General features: G+C 40.4%; 4 protein-coding genes, 1 long non-coding RNA gene and 1 pseudogene across 8 annotated transcripts; 1 reads left to right on the forward strand and 5 right to left on the reverse strand.

Moving 5' to 3' along the window:
- Positions 1-1,546: 1,546 nt before the first annotated feature.
- LOC116201558 (protein SRG1-like) lies at positions 1,547-3,274 on the reverse strand. The gene is made up of 5 exons (XM_031532823.1): positions 3,126-3,274; positions 2,901-3,026; positions 2,466-2,713; positions 2,052-2,376; positions 1,547-1,921 (listed from the first exon to the last, which is right to left on the reverse strand). The coding sequence occupies exons 1-5, from the start codon at positions 3,141-3,143 to the stop codon at positions 1,679-1,681; spliced, it is 960 nt and encodes a 319-aa protein (XP_031388683.1). The 5' UTR covers positions 3,144-3,274; the 3' UTR covers positions 1,547-1,678.
- Positions 3,275-4,424: 1,150 nt separating this feature from the next.
- LOC116199412 lies at positions 4,425-6,422 on the reverse strand (annotated as a pseudogene).
- A 760-nt stretch (positions 6,423-7,182) lies between these two features.
- Positions 7,183-8,907, reverse strand: LOC116198526 (protein SRG1-like). The gene is made up of 5 exons (XM_031528692.1): positions 8,757-8,907; positions 8,532-8,657; positions 8,097-8,344; positions 7,683-8,007; positions 7,183-7,553 (listed from the first exon to the last, which is right to left on the reverse strand). Exons 1-5 carry the CDS (start codon positions 8,772-8,774, stop codon positions 7,311-7,313), a joined length of 960 nt encoding a protein of 319 aa, XP_031384552.1. The 5' UTR covers positions 8,775-8,907; the 3' UTR covers positions 7,183-7,310.
- A 1,158-nt stretch (positions 8,908-10,065) lies between these two features.
- LOC116201463 (heparanase-like protein 3) lies at positions 10,066-14,011 on the reverse strand. Its single transcript, XM_031532710.1, has 9 exons — positions 13,442-14,011; positions 12,817-12,853; positions 12,387-12,570; positions 12,160-12,308; positions 11,557-11,787; positions 11,160-11,349; positions 10,943-11,068; positions 10,721-10,820; positions 10,066-10,633 (listed from the first exon to the last, which is right to left on the reverse strand). The coding sequence occupies exons 1-9, from the start codon at positions 13,679-13,681 to the stop codon at positions 10,241-10,243; spliced, it is 1,650 nt and encodes a 549-aa protein (XP_031388570.1). The 5' UTR covers positions 13,682-14,011; the 3' UTR covers positions 10,066-10,240.
- A 2,612-nt stretch (positions 14,012-16,623) lies between these two features.
- Positions 16,624-18,106, reverse strand: LOC116201198. Of its 2 annotated transcripts, none has more exons than XR_004155831.1 (4): positions 17,957-18,106; positions 17,665-17,771; positions 17,169-17,577; positions 16,624-17,056 (listed from the first exon to the last, which is right to left on the reverse strand). It is a non-coding gene; the product is annotated as an uncharacterized LOC116201198 (long non-coding RNA). The 2 variants fall into 2 exon arrangements; XR_004155830.1 differs by having other exon boundaries at positions 16,625-17,056; positions 17,169-17,580.
- A 509-nt stretch (positions 18,107-18,615) lies between these two features.
- LOC116199481 (triphosphate tunnel metalloenzyme 3-like) lies at positions 18,616-21,596 on the forward strand. Of its 3 annotated transcripts, XR_004155543.1 has the most exons (3): positions 18,616-19,485; positions 20,081-20,261; positions 21,328-21,596. XR_004155543.1 is itself a non-coding variant. In XM_031529832.1 (2 exons), coding segments are annotated over exons 1-2 (597 nt in total). In that variant the 5' UTR covers positions 18,616-18,889; the 3' UTR covers positions 21,329-21,596. The 3 variants fall into 3 exon arrangements, 2 of the variants coding, with proteins under 2 accessions (XP_031385692.1, XP_031385693.1); XM_031529832.1 differs by lacking the exon at positions 20,081-20,261; XM_031529833.1 differs by lacking the exons at positions 20,081-20,261; positions 21,328-21,596 and having other exon boundaries at positions 18,616-19,486.
- The last annotated feature ends 71 nt before the right edge of the window (positions 21,597-21,667 follow it).

Raw genomic sequence — 21,667 nt, forward strand, 5'->3', positions numbered from 1 at the left:
TTTTGAAGCTTGCACCCACATCGAAATTAACGGGGGACTCTTCTCGTCGAGACCCGAGAAACTACAGAGCTGTCATTCCTAACCAAAACCCATTTCAGGAATTCTACTATAATAGTATCTATATCTATATCTATGCTATTATAACAGCTGTTATAATTAATCAGTCCCAAAACGTAAGCAACCAACTCCCTTCAAAGCGCGCACCCCCCCACCCCAAGTCCCAAAAGTAAAAACAAGAAGAAACCCACTGCTTCCATTGGAGCACCATCAGCATCAGCATCTTCTTGGCTATGCTGCCCTCAACGGTCACAATTCGCGATGGCCTTCAGGCAGTTCGATAAGCTGCCATAACAAGATACAATCATGTCACACATGGTACACAACAGACATGTGGATTGAGTTTAATAGATAGAATGTAAGCTTGCCTGTGTGCATATTTTGCCATGGTTCAGCACCCAAATTTTTAAGAACCCGAGCTCCCTCCCCTTCATCATCTTTAAGCACTCCATGAAGCAAGTGCTCAGATCCAAGAAATTCATGGCCTTCAGTACACATGGATGTACATTCATCAGCCAGATAAAAAAAATTCTACTAAGACATTGCAACTTATACAACGGTGGAAAAAGGAACAATTTCCGTTTGATTATGGGCAACAACAATTATTTGCTCCATTTAATTAGCAGACATGCCATTCCAAACTCTTGGAAATCGATTACTTTTATCCTATTGAATTGAAGAAATCGACTTTCAAAACTACATCTACTGACTGGTTCGGTTTAACTCCGTGCCTCTGATTCGCACTTGCAGCTAATAAGCAAGAACTGCGTGAATCATCAGGTTAGAAAAGCCAAACGCGTTGAAGTTCTTCTCCAAATGTGAGTTCCATTGCACGTGATGCCCCCGGTTTATTTGGACCCTCCGCAACAAGATGCCCGCTCTCACTGCCAATTATTTTATCCACCTCAGCACGTGCATCTTCAAGGGTGATCCCCGCTGAATTGACAATTCTGGCAGCTCTAGAAGTGCTTTCACTGAGAAGACCGAGTAGGACATGCTCGGTCCCCGGGGCCCTCTGTCCCAGTCTACTTCTTTCCTGAAATGCCCATCTGATTACCCTAATTGCCTTTTGGGTGACTTTCTCCTCGCGGCTCTGGCTGCAGGAGAACGGCTCTAGCTAGACAACAGCTGGCCCTGGCCTTTCCCTGGGGGAAGGAGATTGAGCTTGCTACTTTAGCAACAAAATCAAGGCCAAGGCCATTCTTGCCTAAATCTTCGAGAGCATTGATCCCTCGCAAAACCGGAAAAAGCCTCTTCTCGTTGCTTGAACTGGAAGAGGAGACAAGCCTCTCATAGCGAGAGAAGCGGCAACTGCTGGAAGAGCAGATGATGATGATATCATTCTCACAGTAGTTCTAGGCCTCTCAGCTCTGCTCGAGCGGCTGCCATGCCTCTTGACTGGCGAAAATTTATTTCAGTGCAGAAGGCACCTCTATATATATATATATATATATATATGTACTAGCAAGAATTTATTTCAAGCTGTCCGAACCAAAACAGTCTAAATAACGCTTATAAGATTGGGACTCCGGTTGAATGCATTATTGCCACAGAAGTTCACATTCATCATCGATAGTTCGATCACCACTCGGTTCAGTACAGAATAATGAAGAGCTCAAAATTAGGACTTGATCCGTACTTCCTCGAGCGGCACTTTACCCTTCTGAACACACTCATAGTTGAAGGCTGCATAATTCTTCACAGTTCGGTACATTCTCGGCCTAGCCTCATCCACCAAGCAATGCAGGGGCCCAATTTCTCCATCTTGTTCCGGCTCATTGAACATGGCCACAGATAGCCTCAGCTGGTTCGGGTTGGTCAAGACCCTGTGCACGGGACTCTTGAAAATCCCGTTGCTCATTATCTGTGGAAGCTCAAGCTAAAGTCAGTTCAAGAATGGACTCGAACATCGCAAAAACACCAGATATCATCTCCATCAGGTCTAGAAAAATAAGCACCGCAAAAGCTAATTTTTAACCACCGGACAAATTTACCTGCATTTGATCTCCAAGATTGACGACGAGAGCTTGAGGAATCACGGGAACAGTGGCCCATGCCCCGTCTTTGAAGACCTGAAGCCCTTCCACTTCCTCATCCTGTAGGAGGACTGTGATACCCGACCTATCGGAATGAGGCTTCACACCCAGGACATCAGCGCTTGGGGAAGGCGGGTAGAAGTTGAATCTCACTTGCATTATTGGCCGAGCTCCGTATTGGCTCAAGAAGCTGTCCTCGTCCAAGTTCAGTGATCTAGCCATCACCTTCGAGAGATCATCCATCACGGACTTCACCTTAGTGGCATACTCGTGCAAGATTTCACTGGAAGAAGGAACACCATTAATCACTGTACGGAAGTTTGCAGCAAGCAACCATAAAAATTTTGACTTGCCGATTTAATATATAATTACCCGAAATCTGTCGGATTTTCAGGCCAAAGATTGAGCCTCCTCTGATCTACAGGGAACACCCGAAGGAAAAGGCGGTAACAACAGTCGATCACTTGCTTCTCCGCCACTATCAGGTCATCCCCATAACCTTCGACTTCATTCGCAGCGCGCACGCACTTCTGTTTCTCTTCATCTGGGAGAGCAAAGAACTCCTTTGCAACTCCTCGGACTTTATCGAGGAACTCGCTTGGGATTCCGTGGCCGACCGCCTGTAATACAAAGCAATGCCGCAAGGAAAAATCGTTCCTTTATGCTCCGAAACCATAAGATTTGTGCAAAATTAGCTGTTCTAAACCAAAAGATCATCTAACTTTCGGCAGGCTACTCGACTCGAGAGAAACAAGAAGCCCTGCAAGGAATATGACAGTAATAGCAAAAGAGGAGCTCGGAAGAAACCTGGAAGCAGCCGCAGGAGCTGAGGACTGACTTCACCTTCTGCAGTTCGTTCTCAGAGGAGGAGAGGAGGGAGACGTCAATGGTTGGGTAGATGGAGTCGGTGCTCTCTCCCTCTTTGGTGGCCATCTTGAGACGAGATGATGAAATCGGACAAGTTACGAGATTGCTGCTGCTGACAGAGAGATGAGACAGTATTATATATAGAGGCACGGATCCGTATGTTACCTTAGAGGCATGATCCATCCTTCACTCTTGGTTGACGTGACCAACGAGAAGATTGTCTACTGCAAAAGACGGTCCCACCGGGGGCCCCACATTGTCGGGACAGGCCGCGAGTCCCAGATCAAGTGCTTCAAGTTGTTAGTGTTTTGCACATGCCTGTCTGAACCAGCTACTGCTCTATCAAATGTCTCTAACTGCTTCAACAGGAGATGTGTTATAATTCATTGATTAACTCGGACCTGGACCCGGACCCGGTCGGTTTTGTGCAGGTATAGTGTGCTGTTCTCCTGTGTTTTACGCGGATGAAGCCGTGCCGCGTCATGTTCCTGTCATACTTGTATAATTAAGTCTGCTAATTAAGACAAACATTGTCAATTTTTAATATTTCTCCTGTCTGGCCAAGTTTGATCACATGAGCTCATTTGAGGCCGGCAAGCACGGGTTTGAATGACACCAATTAGCATTAAAAATGGTATTTCTCTATTTTAGAATTGACGTTTCCTGTTGTCCAATCCCTGGTCCTGTTCATTTTTGTGCTCTTATTACAGCATGGAATCTACTTTCTTCGACTTTTGGGAATATGTCGATACCGATTCTCTTTTTTCCTGGAAAACTAATGGTGCGTTTGATTTTAGAATTTAACAGAATTGAATTTTTGTTTTAATTAATTTGTAATGATTATATTGTTCAATTATGATAAAAAGTTTAAATAAAATAATAAATAGTTGAGAGAAAGTAATGATTATACTGTTGAATTATGCAAAAAGTAATGAACAATTGAGATAAAATAATGATTGTGTTATTGAATTGTGAAAAAAATAATGAATAGATGCGAGAATTTAATATTAAAAATTGAATTAAATGATTAAAAAAATTAAAGAAAAAAGAAAAAGTAATAATTGTGTTGATAACTTGATAGTGAAATTAAGTGGAGTAAAGTTAAAAAATGTTTATAAAATCAAGCAAGAGACTGCAACGTGTGATCTACTCTATATGAAGGAATGGTGATGACTTTTTTTTAACTTTCACTTATCTTAATTCAACAATAAAATTATTACTTTTTTTTTCTTTTTCTTCAATTTTTTTAACTTAATTACTATTTAATTTAACTTTTAATAATAAATTTTCTCAACTATTCATTACTTTTTACCGCAATTCAATACCACAATTATTACAATCTCAAATAAATATAATTATTTATAGTTGGAGCGGAGTGAAATTAAAAAAATTTTCATTTGCCAAACAATGCAAGATCATCACGAAGAAATCGTTGCACTCAAAGAATCTTTATTGACAAATGCCTGAGGAAAACCAATTAAAGTTCCACGGAACTACTCAGCTACAAGCAGGAAGCCTGATATTCGGCATGTGAACAAATACCAACGAGAAAGGAGAGATAGTCACGGGATCTGTGGCTTTCACATGAACGGGCTGAAGAGCTGGAATCTCCCCAGAGGTATTTACAGTTAAAACTTCCCCGTTGAGGAGGACTGTCCCGGCTGTGCAAATTTCCGTCCTTCGCTGTTAAATGGTATTCCTCCCTCGTTGTCTCTTCCCTGTAACTTCTTGGTGGTCGAATAGCCTTGGATTTACTAGAGCTCTGACTATGGTGTCCGTGGTGATGGTGCTGGTCACGGTGGAGGCGATGATATCGACTACCGTTAAATGTGACTTTGGCCTCAACTGTGGAGTTACCGTCCAGGTTAATCAACAATACAACAACTCCTTTCTGCATTTAAGACAAGGAGGGGAAGTCAGATGAAAGAGTAAAAGGTTCTCGACCTTTTGGCTCAATCAAGCTTGATATTCGACTTACAGATGGCTTTGCACAGTGAGCATAAGTACGGAGTTTGTTAGTCCCAGAAAAGCTCGTCGCGAGAATGTATCTTCCCATCAGCCGATGCCAGAGAAGAGCGCTGCACACAGAAGAAAGAGAACATTAGTGTGGAATTTGTACGTTTAATTTGTTTATTTCTCAAGAACCGAAAAAAAGAAGAAGCAAAAATTACAGAAATTGCAATCCAGATTTTTCAGCTACCTGCAGTAATCTGGATTTGGTACAAAAGTAGTTGTGTCAAGCAACCCGTAGTTTCTTCCACCAATCAGTGATTGTCTACAGTAAGTTTTGGTATCGTAGGTCGACGACATACCAAGCTGATCCAAGTATCTATCATAAGCAAAGCGAACTGGTCAAAAGAACATGTGGATAATCGGGAAAAAAATAAAACTTTTATTTCATGTTAGGGGGAAAGAAATACCAGAAACTGAACACAAAGGCATTTGTAACAAGATTTCTGCCACTATTGTAAGCCCCTCCCGCCTCTCCTACCCATGCCACTGCAGAAGTTGCCGAGCTCTTAATCGTGTTTTGGAGGTCTCTAAATGTATTAACCGTATTATCAAGAACACTTGGGTCGAGAATCTCCTCCACAAGGTGCTTATCAACTCCTGCAAGAGATGTTGTAGGTCAGAATAATCCAATTTACATAGCTCAAAGCTGAGATATGATATGATTCTTCTGAAAACTAATCATAATGACTTTCAACTGTCTTTTTACTCTTTCTTTTCCCCGAACTGGACGTGTCAAATGCTGAGGCATGTCGCTTCTAAAAAACTATTTTCTGAAACAAACAGGCCCTAATAGAAAAGCCATACCTGGCCCAAGATTGTAGATGTGGTGCGTGATTGCATCTACAGAGCTTGTAGCCTTAACTACGAGTTCTTTAAACCATGCAGCATCAAAGAATCCTCCTGGAGATATGATAAGGGGCTTCGGCTCTACACTGTTGTAGATATCAAGCACAATGTTATGTAGAGAGATTGTGTCGGAAGCATATTGGCTTGCTGATACTCTAGTCCCGACTCCACTCCCACTCAATTCCCGTTTGATTATGGGCAACAACAATTATTTGCTTCATTTAATTAGCAGACATGCCGTTCCAAACTCTTGGAAATCAATTTACTTTTATTCCATTGAACTGATGAAATCGACTTTGAGAACTACACCTACTGACTGGTGTGGTTTAGCTCCTTGCTTCTGATCCGCGCTTGCAGCTGATAAGCAAGAACTGTGTATTCCATCAGGTTAGAAAAGCCAAAAGCGTTGAAGTGCTTCTCCAAATGCGAGTTCCATTGCACACGATGCCCCCGGTTTATTTGGACCCTCCGCAACAAGATGCCCGCTCTCACTGCCAATTATTTTATCCACCTCAGCACGTGCAACTTCAAGGGTGATCCCCGCTGAATTGAGAATTCTGGCAGCTCTAGAAGTGCTTTCACGGAGAAGACCGAGAAGGACATGCTCGGTCCCCAGGGTTCTCCGCCCCAGTCTACTTCTTTCCTGAAATGCCCATCCGATTTCCCTAACTGCCTTTTGGGTGACTTTCTCCTCGCGGCTCCGGCTGTGGGAGAACGGCTCTAGCTAGACAACGGCTGGCCCTGGCCTTTCCCTGGGGGAAGGAGATTGAGCTTGCTCCTTAAGCAAGAAAATCAAGGCCAAGGCCAGTCTTGCCTAAATAATCGAGAGCATTGATCCCTCGCAAAACCAGAAAAATCCTCTTCTCGTTGCTTGAACTGGATGAGGAGGAGACAAGCCTCTCATAGCGAGAGAAGCGGCAACTGCTGGAAGAGCAGATGATGATCATTCTCACAGTAGTTCTAGGCCTCTCAGCTCTGCTCGAGCGGCTGCCATGCCTCTTGACTGGCGAAAATTTATTTCATTTCAGAAGGCATATATATATATATATATATATATACATACACTAGCAAGAATTTATTTCAAGCTGTCCGAACCAAAACAGTCTAACCATTTGGTTTCGCAATCGAATTTTAAGATTTTAACTCTAACTTTTAACTCTACTCACTACACGACAAAAAATAACTCTTCAAAGTAAAAAATGTGAGCCTTGTACATAAATTCACATACGACTCCATTATACTCAATTTAATTTTTAATATTAAATTCTCTCAACTATTCATTACATTTTCACACTTTTTCTCATAATTCAACAACACAATCATTACAACCCAATTAAAATCAAAACACAACTCAACTCAACTCTAAAACCAAACACACCAACTCTTATAAGATTGGGACTCTGGCTGATTGCATTATTGCCACAAGTTCACATTCATCATCAGGAGTTCGATCACCACTTGGTTTAGTACAGAATAATGAAGAGCTCAAAATTAGGACTTGATCCGTACTTCCTCGAGCGGCACTTTACCCTTCTGAACACACTCATAGTTGAAGGCTCCATAATTCTTCACGGTTCGGTACATTCTTGGTCTAGCCTCATCCACCAAGCAATGCAGGGGCTCAATTTCTCCATCTTGCTCCGGCTCATTGAACATGGCCACAGATAGCCTCAGCTGGTTCGGGTTGGTCAAGACCCTGTGCACGGGACTCTTGAATATCCCGTTGCTCAATATCTGTGGAAGCTCAAGCTAAAGTCAGTTCAAGGATGGACTCGAACATCACAAAAACACCAGATATCATCTCCATCAGGTCTAGAAAAATAAGGACTGCAAAAGCTACTTTTAACCACCCGACAAATTTACCTGCATTTGATCTCCAAGATTGACGACGAGAGCTTGAGGAATCACGGGAACAGTGGCCCATGCCCCATCTTTGAAGACCTGAAGCCCTTCCACTTCCTCACCTTGTAGAAGGACTGTGATACTTGACCTATCTGAATGAGGCTTCACGCCCAAGACATCAGCGCTTGGGGAAGGCGGGTAGAAGTTGAATCTCACTCGCATTATTGGCCGAGCTCCGTATTGGCTCAAGAAGCCGTCCTCTTCCAAGTTCAGCAATCTAGCCATCGCCTTCGAGAGATCATCCATCACGGACTTCACCTTAGTGGCATACTCGTGCAAGATTTCACTGGGAAAAGGAACATCAGTAATCACAGTACGGAAGTTTGCAGCAAGCAACCATAAAAATTTTGACTTGCCGATTTAATATATAATTACCCAAAATCTGTCGGATTTTCAGGCCAAAGATTGAGCCTCCTCTGATCTACAGGGAACACCCCAAGGGAAAGGCGATAGCAACAGTCGATCACTTGCTTCTCCGCCACTATCGGGTCATCCCCGTAACCCTCGGCTTCATTCGCAGCTCGCGCGCACTTCCGTTTCTCTTCATCGGGGAGAGCAAAGAACTCCTTTGCAACTCCTCGGACTTTGTCGAGGAACTTGCTTGGGATTCCGTGGCCGACCGCCTGTAATACAAAGCAATGCCGCAAGGAAAAATCGTTCCTTTATGCTCCGAAACCACAAGATTTGTGCACAATCAGCTGTTCTAAACCAAAAGATCATCTAACTTTCGGCAAGCTACTCGACTCGAGAGAAACAAGAAGCCCTGAAAGGAATATGACAGTAATAGCAAAAGGGGAGCTCGGAAGAAACCTGGAAGCAGCCGCAGGAGCTGAGGACTGACTTCACCTTCTGCAGTTCGTTCTCAGAGGAAGAGAGGAGGGAGACGTCAATGGTGGGGAAGATGGAGTCGGTGCTCTCTCGCTCTTTGGTGGCCAGCTTGAGACGAGATGATGAAATCGGACAAGTTACGAGATTGCTGCTGCTGACAGAGAGACGAGACAATATTATATATAGGGGCACGGATCCGTATGTTACCTTAGAGGCATGATCCATCCTTCACTCTTGGTTGACGTGACCAACGAGAAGATTGTCTGCTGCAAAAGACGGTCCCACCGGGGGGCCCCACGTTGTCGGGACAGGCCGCGGGTCCCAGATCAAGTGCTTCAAGTTGATGGTGTTTTGCACCTGCCTGTCTGAACCAGCTACTGCTCTATCAAATATCTCAACTGCTTCAACATGAGATGTGTGATAATTCATTCATTAACTCGGACCTGGACCCGGTCGGTTTTGTGCAGGTATAGTGTGCTGTTCTCCTGTGTTTTACGCCGATGAAGCCGTGCCGCGTCATGTTCCTGTCATACTTGTATAATTAAGTCTGCTAATTAAGACAGACATTGTCAATTTTTAATATTTCTCCTGTCCGGCCAAGTGTGATCACATGAGCCCCATTTGAGGCCGGCAAGCACGGGTTTTTTGAATGACGCCAATTTGCATTAAAAATGGTCTCTCTCTCTTTTAGAATTGACGTCTCCTGTCGTCTAATCCGTGGTCTGGTTCATTTTTTGTTGCTCTTATTACAACATGGAATCAACTTTCTTCAACTTTTGGGAATATGTCGATACCGTCTCTCTTTTTTCCTGGAAAACTAATTGGCTCATTTAGTTTTAGAATTGATTAGAGTTGAATTTTGATTTTAATTAGTTTGTAATAATTGTATTGTGAAATTATGATAAAAAGTGTGAAAAAGTAATGAATAGTTGAGAGAAAGTAACAATTGTACTGTTAAATTATGAAAAATAAATAAATAAATAGTTGAGAGAAAGTAATGATTGTATTGTTGAATTGTGGAAAAAATAATGAATAATTGAAAGAATTTAATATTAAAAATTGAATTAAATAGTTAAAAAAATTAAAGAAAAATGAAAAAGTAATAATTGTATTGTTAAATTGAAAATCAGTGAAATTAAGTGGAGTAGAGTTAAAAAATGTTTATTAAACCAAACAGGGTTGGGCAACGCGTGATCTATTCTATGTGAAGGAATGGTCAAGTTGTTTGGCAAATGAAAATTTTGTTAACTCTACTTTACTTTAACTTCAATTTATCTTAATTCAACAATATAATTATTACTTTTTTTTTTCAATTTTTTTATTTTAACTACAATTCAATTTAATTTTTAATAATAAATTATCTCAACTATTCATTACTTTTTTCACGATTCAACAACACAATTATTCTTTTTCTCAACTATTCATTTTTTTTCCTGCAATTCAACAATACAATCATTACAACATCAAATCTCTCAACTATTCATTATTTTATTCCTGCAATTCAATAACACAATCATTACAATATCAAATAAATATAATTATTTATAGATGGAACGGAGAGAAGTAGAGTGAAATTACAAAAATTTTCATTTGCCAAACAATATAAGATCATCACTAAGAAATCGTTGCACTCTCTTGAATTTTTATTGACAAATGCCTGAGGAAAACCAATTAAAGTTCCCCGGAACTACTCAGCTACAAGCAAAAAGCCTGATATTCGGCATGTGAACAAATACCAACGAGAAAGGAGCGATAGTCACGGGATCCGTGGCTTTCACATGAACGGGCTGAAGAGCTGGAATCTCCCCAGAGGTATTTACAGTTAAAACTTCCCCGTTGAGGAGGACTGTCCGGCTGTGCAAATTTCCGTCCTTCGCTGTTAAATGGTATTCCTCCCTCGTTGTCTCTTCCCTGTAACTTCTTGGCGGCCGAATAGCCTTGGATTTACTAGAGCTCTGACTATGGTGTCCGTGGTGATGGTGCTGGTCATGGTGGAGGCGATGATTTTGACTACCGTTAAATGTGACTTTGGCCTCAACTGTTGAGTTACCGTCCAGGTTAATCAACAATACAACAACTCCGTTCTGCATTTAAGACAAGGAGGGGAAGTCAGATGAAAGAGTAAAACGTTCTCGACCTTTTGGCTCAATCAAGCTAGATATTCGACTTACAGATGGCTTTGCACAGTGAGCATAAGTACGGAGTTTGTTAGTCCCAGAAAAGCTCGTCGCGAGAACGTTTCTTCCCATCAGCCGATGCCAGAGAAGAGCACTGCACACAGAAGAAAGAGAACATTAGCGTGGAATTTGTACGTTTAATTTGTTTATTTCTCAAGAACCGAAAAAAAGAAGAAGGAAAAATTACAGAAATTGCAATCCAGATTTTTCAGCTACCTGTAGTAATCTGGATTTGGTACAAAAGTAGTTGCGTCAAGCAACCCGTAGTTTCCACCAATCAGTGATTGTCTACAGTAAGTTTTTGTATCGTAGGTCGACGCCATACCAAGCTGATCCAAGTACCTATCATAAGCAATGCGAACTGGTCAAAAGAACATGTGAATAATCGGGAAAAAAATAAAACTTTTATTTCATGTTAGGGGGAAAGAAATACCAGAAACTGAACACAAAGGCATTTGTAACAAGATTTCTGCCACTATTGTAAGCCCCTCCCGCCTCTCCTACCCATGCCACTGCAGAAGTTGCCGAGCTCTTAATCGTGTTTTGGAGGTCTCTAAATGTATTAACCGTATTATCAAGAACACTTGGGTCGAGAATCTCCTCCACAAGGTGCTTATCAACTCCTGCAAGAGATGTTGTAGGTCAGAATAATCCAATTTACATAGCTCAAAGCTGAGATATGATATGATTCTTCTGAAAACTAATCATAATGACTTTCAACTGTCTTTTAACTCTTTCTTTTCCCCGAACTGGACGTGTCAAATGCTGAGGCATGTCGCTTCTAAAAAACTATTTTCTGAAACAAACAGGCCCTAATAGAAAAGCCATACCTGGCCCAAGATTGTAGATGTGGTGCGTGATTGCATCTACAGAGCTTGTAGCCTTATCTACAAGTTCTTTAAACCATGCAGCATCAAAGAATCCTCCTGGAGATATGATAAGGGGCTTTGGCTCTACACCGTTGTAGATATCAAGCACAATGTTATGTAGAGAGATTGTGTCGGAAGCATATTGGCTTGCTGATACTCTAGTCCCGACTCCACTCCCACTCAATTCGTTCCCTAACCAACAGGAACACGTGAACTTGGATTAGGACAAAGCATTTGGCTTTGACAATGACATGTTCTCCTAAGAGGTAAGTGAAGTCTTTAGTTCAAACATATCCCTTATATAGCTTTGAAATCTAAAAACTGGAAAAGGGTCAAATAATGGCTATTGAAATGATTCAGATTATCTGGATTTATTACCATCTGTCATGCTAACTATATCTTTCATGTCCATCTCTAGTACAAGATACGGTTATAATTGATAATTAGGAAAGTTTTTCTAACTGTAGTACAAGATATGGTTATAATTGATAATTAAGAAAGTTTTCTAACCTCAAAACAGACCAAATTGGTAAACACATGCTAATGGAGTAAATGCGATCTTACCGAGCTCCCAACCGTAGATGGTGTAATGTCTTTTGACAGTGTAACGTATGAGAGACTCTGCATTACTGTAATTCCAGGCCCCAACTGCAGAACCATCAGACTGTATGGTTCGACCATTGAGCGCATTTAATCCAAAAATAACCTTAGCCCTGTTATATAGTCAATAAAAGTAAGCGACTAAAGCTTGGAACATAGATAAATGGTACCAGAACAGTTGAAATTCTTACCCTGATTCCTTGAAAAAAGCGTTCAATTGGTCCCATCTGTTCATGGGAAGGCATCCCTGCGTGAACCCGAACATCTGTGAAGTGTCTTTCTTGAATGAAGTGCAAGGCTGTTGACTATCTTCAGTGGCATATATCACCTTGTCTTGCAATGTGCCTCCAAGTCTAATCTTTAACGGTGAGAAGGCTGCACAATTGGAAAAGTAGATACTGCTAAGTTCCATCTGAACAGTTCATGAAACGGGCTAATTTCTGGATAAAGAAAAGGTACATTGCAGGGTTTAAAGCTGAATTAGTTTGCTATTATTCATGGTCAGAAAACACTAGCTAAACAAGCATTACTATCATTCGCAGCAAAAACAATAAAGCATAAAATGATTAGAACCGTAACAGATAATGCTATCAGCCTCAGAAAATTAGAAGGAAGTCTCACCCTTTACAGCATTTAACAAAATTGTGTTACTGAGATCCTGCACCAAAAGCAAGACAAGCAAAGGCAGCAATTGCATTAGCAGCATATGAACAAAAACACAAGCAAATTATTGCAACGCATTAGAAAATAAAATAGTGTTCACGAGAAAGTACGGTTCTTTAGTAACCAATTAAAGCATGAACCACCAATAGAAAGCACAAAGACAGATCAAACCTTGTTGACATAATCCAACAAACTGCCATGTTAAAATTGTCAGCACACACTAAATAAAGTAGTATCTTAAAAACCAAGAAACATCAACAACTAAATTTGATCAGCTTCAAGCTCAAGAAGTGGATGACGATCGGAGAATTGATGAATCGAAATGCCGTCTTATTCGCATTCCAGTTTGTAAAAAATGTCAAGAGATATTCATCAACCCATTTTATCTCAAAAGCTGCACCAATCCCATCAGTTGCTGCTGAACTTGCTCAATAGCCCAATCAGTAACATTTGGAACTACTATCGACGGCGTCAAGCTTCAATAATTTCTATTCTTCAAATGTTCTGTGATTCATTTCTATCATTATATTACGAGACAATCTCAAGAACAAACAAACAATCGACAAGAAATAATCCAAAGTACCAGATTTAGAAGCGAGGCATGACCCCAACTACAAGTCCCATAGTCACACTTCTCGGGAGGCCACCAGTCCAAAGTAGCACACACAAAGTCATCGTCAATCCTGCCAATGGCACCTTTGCCGTCAACCAAAAGGCTCCCTTCTACAACTGCAGGGCCTCCCTTTTCACTCTCAGAACAAGAACAGGCAGCAAAACTATAGCTAAAAACAGCAAACGCCACCCAACAACTCACACCCACCATCCCAAACCCAGAACCCAAAGATCGAATCTTTAGCTCAAGATTTCAGCTTTTGTCCTTTTTTCTTCTTCACAAGCAGCTGTGACTAAGCAGAGAGCAGCAGAGTGGCATTGGAGGAAAGATGAACAGGGCAATACGGTGAGCATACAGACATTCTTGAGCAGACGAATGTATGTCGGAAGCAGTACTGATAGTAAAGAAGGTTTTTTTTTCCTCTTTTTTTTATGTAAAAAAAACTCCTTTTGGGTATGGTTTGAAGCTTTTTGCAGTTTGGGATGGCGTGAGGTTTGTTGATGGCAAGGGGTTGGGTTGCTTTTCTCCGCGGGGACGGATCATTGCAACGCACCGCAAAAAAGAGGGAGCAGAAAAGTGAAAAGGACAAAAGAGGAGGACAGTTTTACAAATTCCCCCACCATTATGTGTTCTATTCTATTGCGTCCCTTGACTTTGTCTTTTCACAATTTCTGCCCTCAGCTTTGCTTTGGTTGTTACGTTCTACCAATCCACTTAAATGGAAATGGCAGCACTCGCCCGTCTCAGAGCAGGAGTTGATGGCTCCCAGTGTTAACGTACAATAACAGTCTAAATTCGTTACGTACAATTTAGGTAGATTCTCAAAGAATATAATCATATAATATTTTTTAGATATTATTTTCTTATTTTGACTCCGATAACATGATAAATGAGAATGGATTAATAAAGTTTTAGTGGTGAAACCAAAAACACCTCAAAGTTTAGTAGGCAAAAGCTAATTTTCTCATCTTTGTTGGTATGTCTTAGTCCTCAAGGCGAAACGATGGCAATGAGAGCTCTTATCTTTTGACGTGGTGGAGATGGAGGCCCACATAGCTCGATAGTCATTATCGTGCTGTCTTTGGGTTTTGCCAGGCAAATGATAATAATTTTGAACGATTTGATTTCATCCCATCCATGGCATCATGGCCTACCAAACATGTATATATTATATGAGAAAATGAAATCCCTATCATGTGGTGGACATAAATGATTTTGCCGTAATGGTAATACGAGTTAAGATATGACTCAGTATGCAGTCATGGGGATTGGGTGAGTTTTCCAACCCCAAAACCTAATCCATCAGATATCATCTTTTCTTGCGTTTGGTAGATACTAAGTGCCTTCTCCAACCAACCATTTTCTGAATTTGTGGTTATCTCTTTGAGCCGTCAGCAACTCTTAAATACATTTCCAAAACTAATTTAACAAAATAAACAACATAATTTTCATCTTGATAGTAATATTTGAAGATCCATTTGTATTCTCTTTTGGCTGCTTATACTGATTATGTTCTCTTGTGATCCCTAATACAAGAATGAGACTGAATTACACAAGCTTGGTCTGTATCATGATCGTATACGCTGTAAAAATACATATATAGATTTGTGCAGACCATATCTCTATAACTTCTGGATCAATTGCTAATTAGTATTCAAAATACGAAAGCAGAAAGTACGTACTAACTTGTTTTGGAGAAGAGGTTGGATTATGTTTTATATAATACCAATTTGATCTGTTGATGGGGAAATTAATCTTTTGAATGATTTGAGAGGGAGGGAAACCTCTCCTCTTTCATGCACTTACAATAAAAGGTCCCCTTGGCCTGTCTTCTTTGTTCTTCTTGTTGTTTTCTTCTTCCTACTTAAGGATGACTAAGAGCAAATGGGCAAGACATAAAAGGGCAGTTCCAAAAACGAGGAAGTCACGAATGAAATAATTGAACATTAGCGTATGATTAGGTTGATCATAAAAGACATGCCTGCATGTCACTTTCCAGTGCCTAGTGTTCTGTCCTTTGCGTTGTCTGGTTTACCAAATACACAATTATCTGCACGAATTTATCAGGAAAGTATGTATGGAGAACAAGCAGTTAAGCACAGAAAATGATTCTCTAATAATGCAAGGTAGTCTCTCTCTCTCTCTCGGTAACAATGGAGGCTCGTAAGCCCAGTACAATGAAATAAAAATCCTAATAGTTACTAAAAAGACATGAATAGCACTATTAAGTATCGAATATGATTTGTGTCACTAATCGATCAATAATAATACTTATTAAACATCTGTCACATATTCATTGCAAATTATGATGAAATTGTGACTGAGTTATTGGTGACGGAATACGTGTCACAAATCCATTACTAATCGGTCATTATTCTCGATTTTTCTCTCACTATATATTCCGTCACAAATCTGTCACTGTTTGATTTTCTCCGTCACAAGTTATCCAATATTGTTGCCCCTTTTTCTTGTAGTCTATTTGTATAACATTGAGGACAAGGATGAACGAAAAAATAATTTGGGATGAAAATAGCAAAACAACATTAGAACAAAGTATGGTTTTGCTTAATGCTACGAGGTACTATAGAGGAGATATTATCGAAAAAATAAATCACAATCAAGGCCCTTGAATGTCATATTCTTACAAGATATACTTTTTCACATATTCGATGTATTCAAAAAAATTCGTTAAACTTATAAGTATTTCTTCTTTGTGAATTTTTTGTTTCAATTTTTATGTTTCAAAGATAAATATTCTATGTGCAGTATTGCATCATGAGAGTGTAGCAGGAAATTAAAATTATCTAAATACTCAAAATCGTAAACTTAAAATTATGAAAAATCGAGAAACACTTATTTCAGTTTTATACTTTTATAATAGTGATAAATAATAAATTATAATGCTGGTACAAAAGGTTGATCTTAAAGGCTTGCAAGTACAAGAAACAATTTCAGAAAAAAACAGTAAAATATTACACGTAAATTAAATAGATAAATTTGGGATTGAAATTGAAAAGTTAGAATGGAATAATAAAAACAATAAAAAATTGACCAAAAAGGAAAAGATAAGAAAAATCGAATAAAAAAAAAAGGAGTCATTACACAGTAATCGACCATATTCTTCAATTTAAGCGACTCGTTGTTTCTTGATTTCCGCTCCTTGGTCCTTTCTTTATACAAAAATGGAATAGACGAAGAAAGAAGAAAAGAGGAAGTGAAAGAATACCATTAGGACAATTAGAGCACGGGAAAGGATATAAAAAAGGTGATCTATTGGACAATTCCACTCTCATTTCTGCTCTCACGAGAAAACAATGCATGTCCAAACTTTTTTTATTAATCTAAACCGTGTCATATTTGTCACATTTATTACAGCCCATTTCAACATCCCACGTACCTTTTTACAAGGTTGTGTGAGCCGACGACATCTTCAGAAACAACACAAAGAAAGTAAACAACATTGGAAACTAACTCTCATATAGAGAACCATTCGCGGCCCCTAGCGTTTATTCAAACATATAAGCCATACTACGACACCCCAAACATCTCTTCAGATCCTTTAATTTTGTAGATTGCTCTCCCGAGCTGTAAATAAAAGAAAAAAGAAAGAGGCAAGATTAATTTTTGTAATGAATTTCGAGCATTTTTGATAAATTAAGTGAAAAAGAAAGGTAGATATTGACGACGATGTACGTACCTGGAAGGTGATCCCCCAATATCATGCATCCTCTCTAGGGGGTTCATTAATATTCGTCTCCATTGGCAAAGGGCCTGGAAAGAAGCATTTCGCATGCGAGGGAAGTCGAACACTACAGTCCTACTATCCCCTAAATCTATATTAAGCAAGACATTTTTTCGGCATGCCACGGAAGTCGAACGGTGCAGTCCGTCCTAGTATCCCCAAAATCAATATGAACTAAGCCATTTTTCGCCGGGGTATCGGTTTTGAAGGAGCTCAGCCAACGATTCTGGAACATCCATCCATTTTTCCCGATAACAATCATAGACGAATACCCGCTCCGAGGTACTGCTTCTCAGAAAATTCTCATGAAGTGCTTTATATGCTCCTTCAAAGTTGCAGTCTGCTCTTAAGCTGGGCAAAGCACCTGCTGAAACAGTCGGTCGAATCTCAGGTAAAAGTCATGCATGCAGAACAACGAGAGGACTGATTACATTAAAAATCTCAGTCTTACCGATGGACTAAGAAGCTCCGGCAACATCTTGTTTCTCCATTGGGTGAGATAAATAAAATTCGCAAATAAAAAAATATGAAACTTTAAGTTGGTTTAATGTAATCATCCTACATAAAAAAGCATCACAAAAAAGAAGTTAGTTAATTTGATTAGACTTATTAAAATTTTTTTATTGAAAATATCATTCATTATAAAGCAAATAAAAAAATTATTTTCAAACCTCATAATATAAATATAAAAAAGAAAGACAATAATGAATTTCAAACTAGCCATTGAAATACATAGGAATTACCTTAGGTACAACCCTTGGAAGATTATAGTGTATTCCTTTACTCACGAGAGAGATGAAGAGACCATGTGTTTGGAGGAGTAAGAATAAAAGGCTTAAAGAGCATGGAGCTAATGAAGCAAAGAGATATTCAATAGCAAAACGCCTTGTATGTTTCGGTGAATGTATGGGGGCGACTAACCGACGCAATTTAAAGGCCCAAATAGGGTTTGGCGGGGCCCAAAATATGATAAGTTATGTAATAAAAATTCGACTTGTCAAATTAAACTATCTAAAGTAGCGTTTGGTTTGTGATTCCTATGATTCAATGGGACTTTGTTACCACTGGAAAGTAATTTATGAAAAATGATTTAGGATTTTCGTTTCATTATATATTTTTGAAAAAAATGATTTAGTGCGGGCCCACGAGTGCCTATCTCAAGGCCAGGCCTCATTCTATATATTGGGCCTGGCCAGAAGCCCATATCCTTCTCCCCCTCTATTATGTTCGGGGGATTTTTGTCAAGAAAGAAATTGACTGGATTCAATCTCCTTAGTGATCACGATACCGTGCATGTACAAGATAACATCCAAACGCCCCCTAAGTCCTCGCGAAATACTAATAGCAGCAGGGCGGGGAGCTCTGAGCTGTGGCAGCCAATTGCAGAGAAGATGCTGAGAAGAAAACCCAGCAAGATCGAAGTCGCCATTGAAGACAAGGAGGAGCTCGAAGAAGCCCGCAAACGCGCTCCCTCCGCCGCCGCCACCTCCACCTCCTCCTCCTCCTCCTCCTCCTCCTCTGCCGCCTCCTCTCTTCTTCAACAGCTAGACCGCTCCTCCGCCGCCGGGGCCAATCCCGCTTCCAAATCCCACCGCATCGGCCTCTCGTCCTAAAACCCCGTTCGAAATCCTCCACTCGGGATCTCATTCATTGCGCTTTGTGCCGCGATTCTGAAAATGGAGGTGGAAGTCAAGCTGCGCCTCCCCGACGCTGCCGCCCACGGCCGGGTCCTCTCCCTTTTCGGGCCCTTCCGCCGCGAGACCCTGAGGCAAGAGAACTTCTTCTTCGACGGCTCCGAGAATGAGCTCTCCTCCAAACGAGCTGTTCTGCGCGTTCGATTCTACAATGGCCAAGCCCGCTGCGTCGTCTCTCTCAAGGCCAAGGCCATATTGATCGACGGCATTAGTCGCGTGGAGGAGGAGGAGGAGGAAATGGACCCCATGCTAGGGCGGGAGTGCGTGGCGGAACCAGAAAAGCTCGGGTCAGTCAAGAATCGGATTCTGAAGAAGTGCGAGGATGAGTTCGGGGTCAAGGGCTTCGTGGGACTGGGCGTGTTCGCCAATGTGAGGGATGTGATCGATTGGAAAGGGCTAAAATTGGAGGTAGACGAGACGAACTATGATTTCGGGACTTCCTATGAGATTGAATGCGAGAGTTCTGATCCCGAGGGAGCGAAGAAGTTGCTGGAGGAATACTTGAAGGAGAACGAGATAGAGTACAAGTACTCAGAAGCTTCAAAGTTTGCGGTTTTTCGATCAGGGAAGCTGCCATAGTAAGTAAAATCTGTTAGTCAATTATCAGAAGTTCTTCGAAAGATTGTTCTTGAGCTGTCTGGTGTTTCATGCTTTCTAAGGTAATCTGTTATTGTCGATTTTTGCTACCTGTTGGCTGTCACTGTTGGGAAGTTGCTTAAGTTCTTTGATGGGCATCTGCTAACGAACGGAGTGTAAAGAGAAATTACGAGGAAGATGAGAGTGAGTGACATTGGATTTTATACTTTGAAGGTCTGGGCTTTATCCAGTCTGGATCTTGGAAAATCATACTAGTATGCTTGTTAGAATTGAATTGAATAGTTCGGGAACCAAGTGGGGAGTGCAACAGTAATTTCATCGACCGATATATTATTTTGGTTGCAAAGTAACGAAACTGGTCATTTTTTGGGATTTCGATTTCTTATGGCGATCAAGCTCGGCATTCCTGATATGTATCCAGGAGTTGCTTTTTTTTTTTTTTTCCCCGAATTATAAGATGAATCTGATATCACCTCATGTTGTCTATGACATAAAACTCAAGTGGCCCTGCTGATGCTGTGTGCCTTTTTTCTTTTCTTTTTTTTTTTGCCTGGTTGCGAAACCGTCCTTGTTAAGGTTCATTCGATTCATGGAACTTTCGCGTAGAACATTTTGATGGCAAAAAAAAAAAAAGCGTTCAACATGTGAAGAAGTGCGGGAGTGAGTCGAGCTCAAGGCCATTGGTGAAGGCCACGTGCAAGGGACTATGCAGGAAGACTCTTATCTCGATGCAATGATAGTTACAGTATGCTATTTGGTATTGAGATTACCTCATCAAGTTAGTGTTTATTTATAGCCTGGCAATTATAAGTATTCACAATGCATTCGCGGTATGCACATGTTGATGATTATCCTGGCTTAAGATCACTGAAACCCTCTAAGCTTGCGTGTAATTTTACCATGTTATGGTAATTGGCTTTCTTTCTTCTTTTTTTGTTTTTGTTTTTTGTTTTGTTTTTGCTTAGAAGATAAATTATGGTAATTGGCTTTCATGATCTAGCTTTTCAAGCACATTATCATGTTCCTTCTGGATAGACCAAGACATCTAGATTGTGGGATACTCATTTGATGCTATGAATAAGTAGACACGCTATAAGAGCTTGGTACTCGATGAGCGTGCTTCTATTTATATGATTAGCTGCTCCACCTTATGTAAGATCGAGCTTCTTAATCATTAGACTGATTGAATGGGTAAGCTTCCTACAAGTTTGTCGCCATTGAGATACTCTCTTGTTGATTTTTGTTACTTGTCACTATTGGGGGTCTGCTTAAGTTCTCTGACAGGTATATTCTTATGAATGGAGAGTAAGAAAATTCTATGGAAAATACGTTGAGCTTGTTACGAGATATTGTATAATTATTATATTGTGGGCTTGTTAGAATTACATAGGTCGGGAAACAAGTGTGATCCGAGGCTGGGATTTTAGGATGTTCACTGGTAATTTCAGATTTTCATCTATTGGTATATGCTTTTGGTTGGTGATCGGGACCATCATTTTGGGATTTGGCACGTGTAAACCAAATTTGTACTCTAGAAATGTTATTTCATTGTTCGAACATATTGTTCATCGATCATCATGAAGACTTTGCTGAAGTTCGTTATAACATTAAAAGACTCTGGTGTTTGGTAAGTCTTGTTATGTTTATATCTCGTAGGAATGGTGGCGTTTTTGGTATTGCTGTTGCAAATCTTCTATATATATTGGATGTTTGTCATTCTGTTTTTGGTCGTTCTGCTGTTACTACCCCTGGAAAAAAGGGCTATGGTTTAGAACTGTGAAATTATATCCCCGTCTTGCAACTCAGAGTAGTCCTTTGTGCAGGTTGTTCGAGAATGCGAGAATGCAACGAAGGAAGCTTCCCCTCTATCCATGATGGCGCATGATTTGGTAATGAAGTACATGGAGTCAAAAAAACTTAGTCGAGACCTAATATTTGGCGTACTGTCATTGTTGTACCTTTCTTTTACACTTTCATTATCCTAAGGTGTCCGAGGTATTATGGTGATTGTGAACATATAATTATATCATCTGATTGGAACTAGCGAATATTGTTCCATATTAATGATAATTGATGCCCATTTTATTAGCTAGTCGAGTGATAACAACCGCGCTAGCTAGTTGAGAGCATGCCACTTACATAGAAAATTCTGATCGAGTTTGC

The sequence above is a fragment of the Punica granatum genome, chromosome 3 (assembly GCF_007655135.1).
Source record: "Punica granatum isolate Tunisia-2019 chromosome 3, ASM765513v2, whole genome shotgun sequence".
Taxonomy (NCBI): domain Eukaryota; kingdom Viridiplantae; phylum Streptophyta; class Magnoliopsida; order Myrtales; family Lythraceae; genus Punica; species Punica granatum.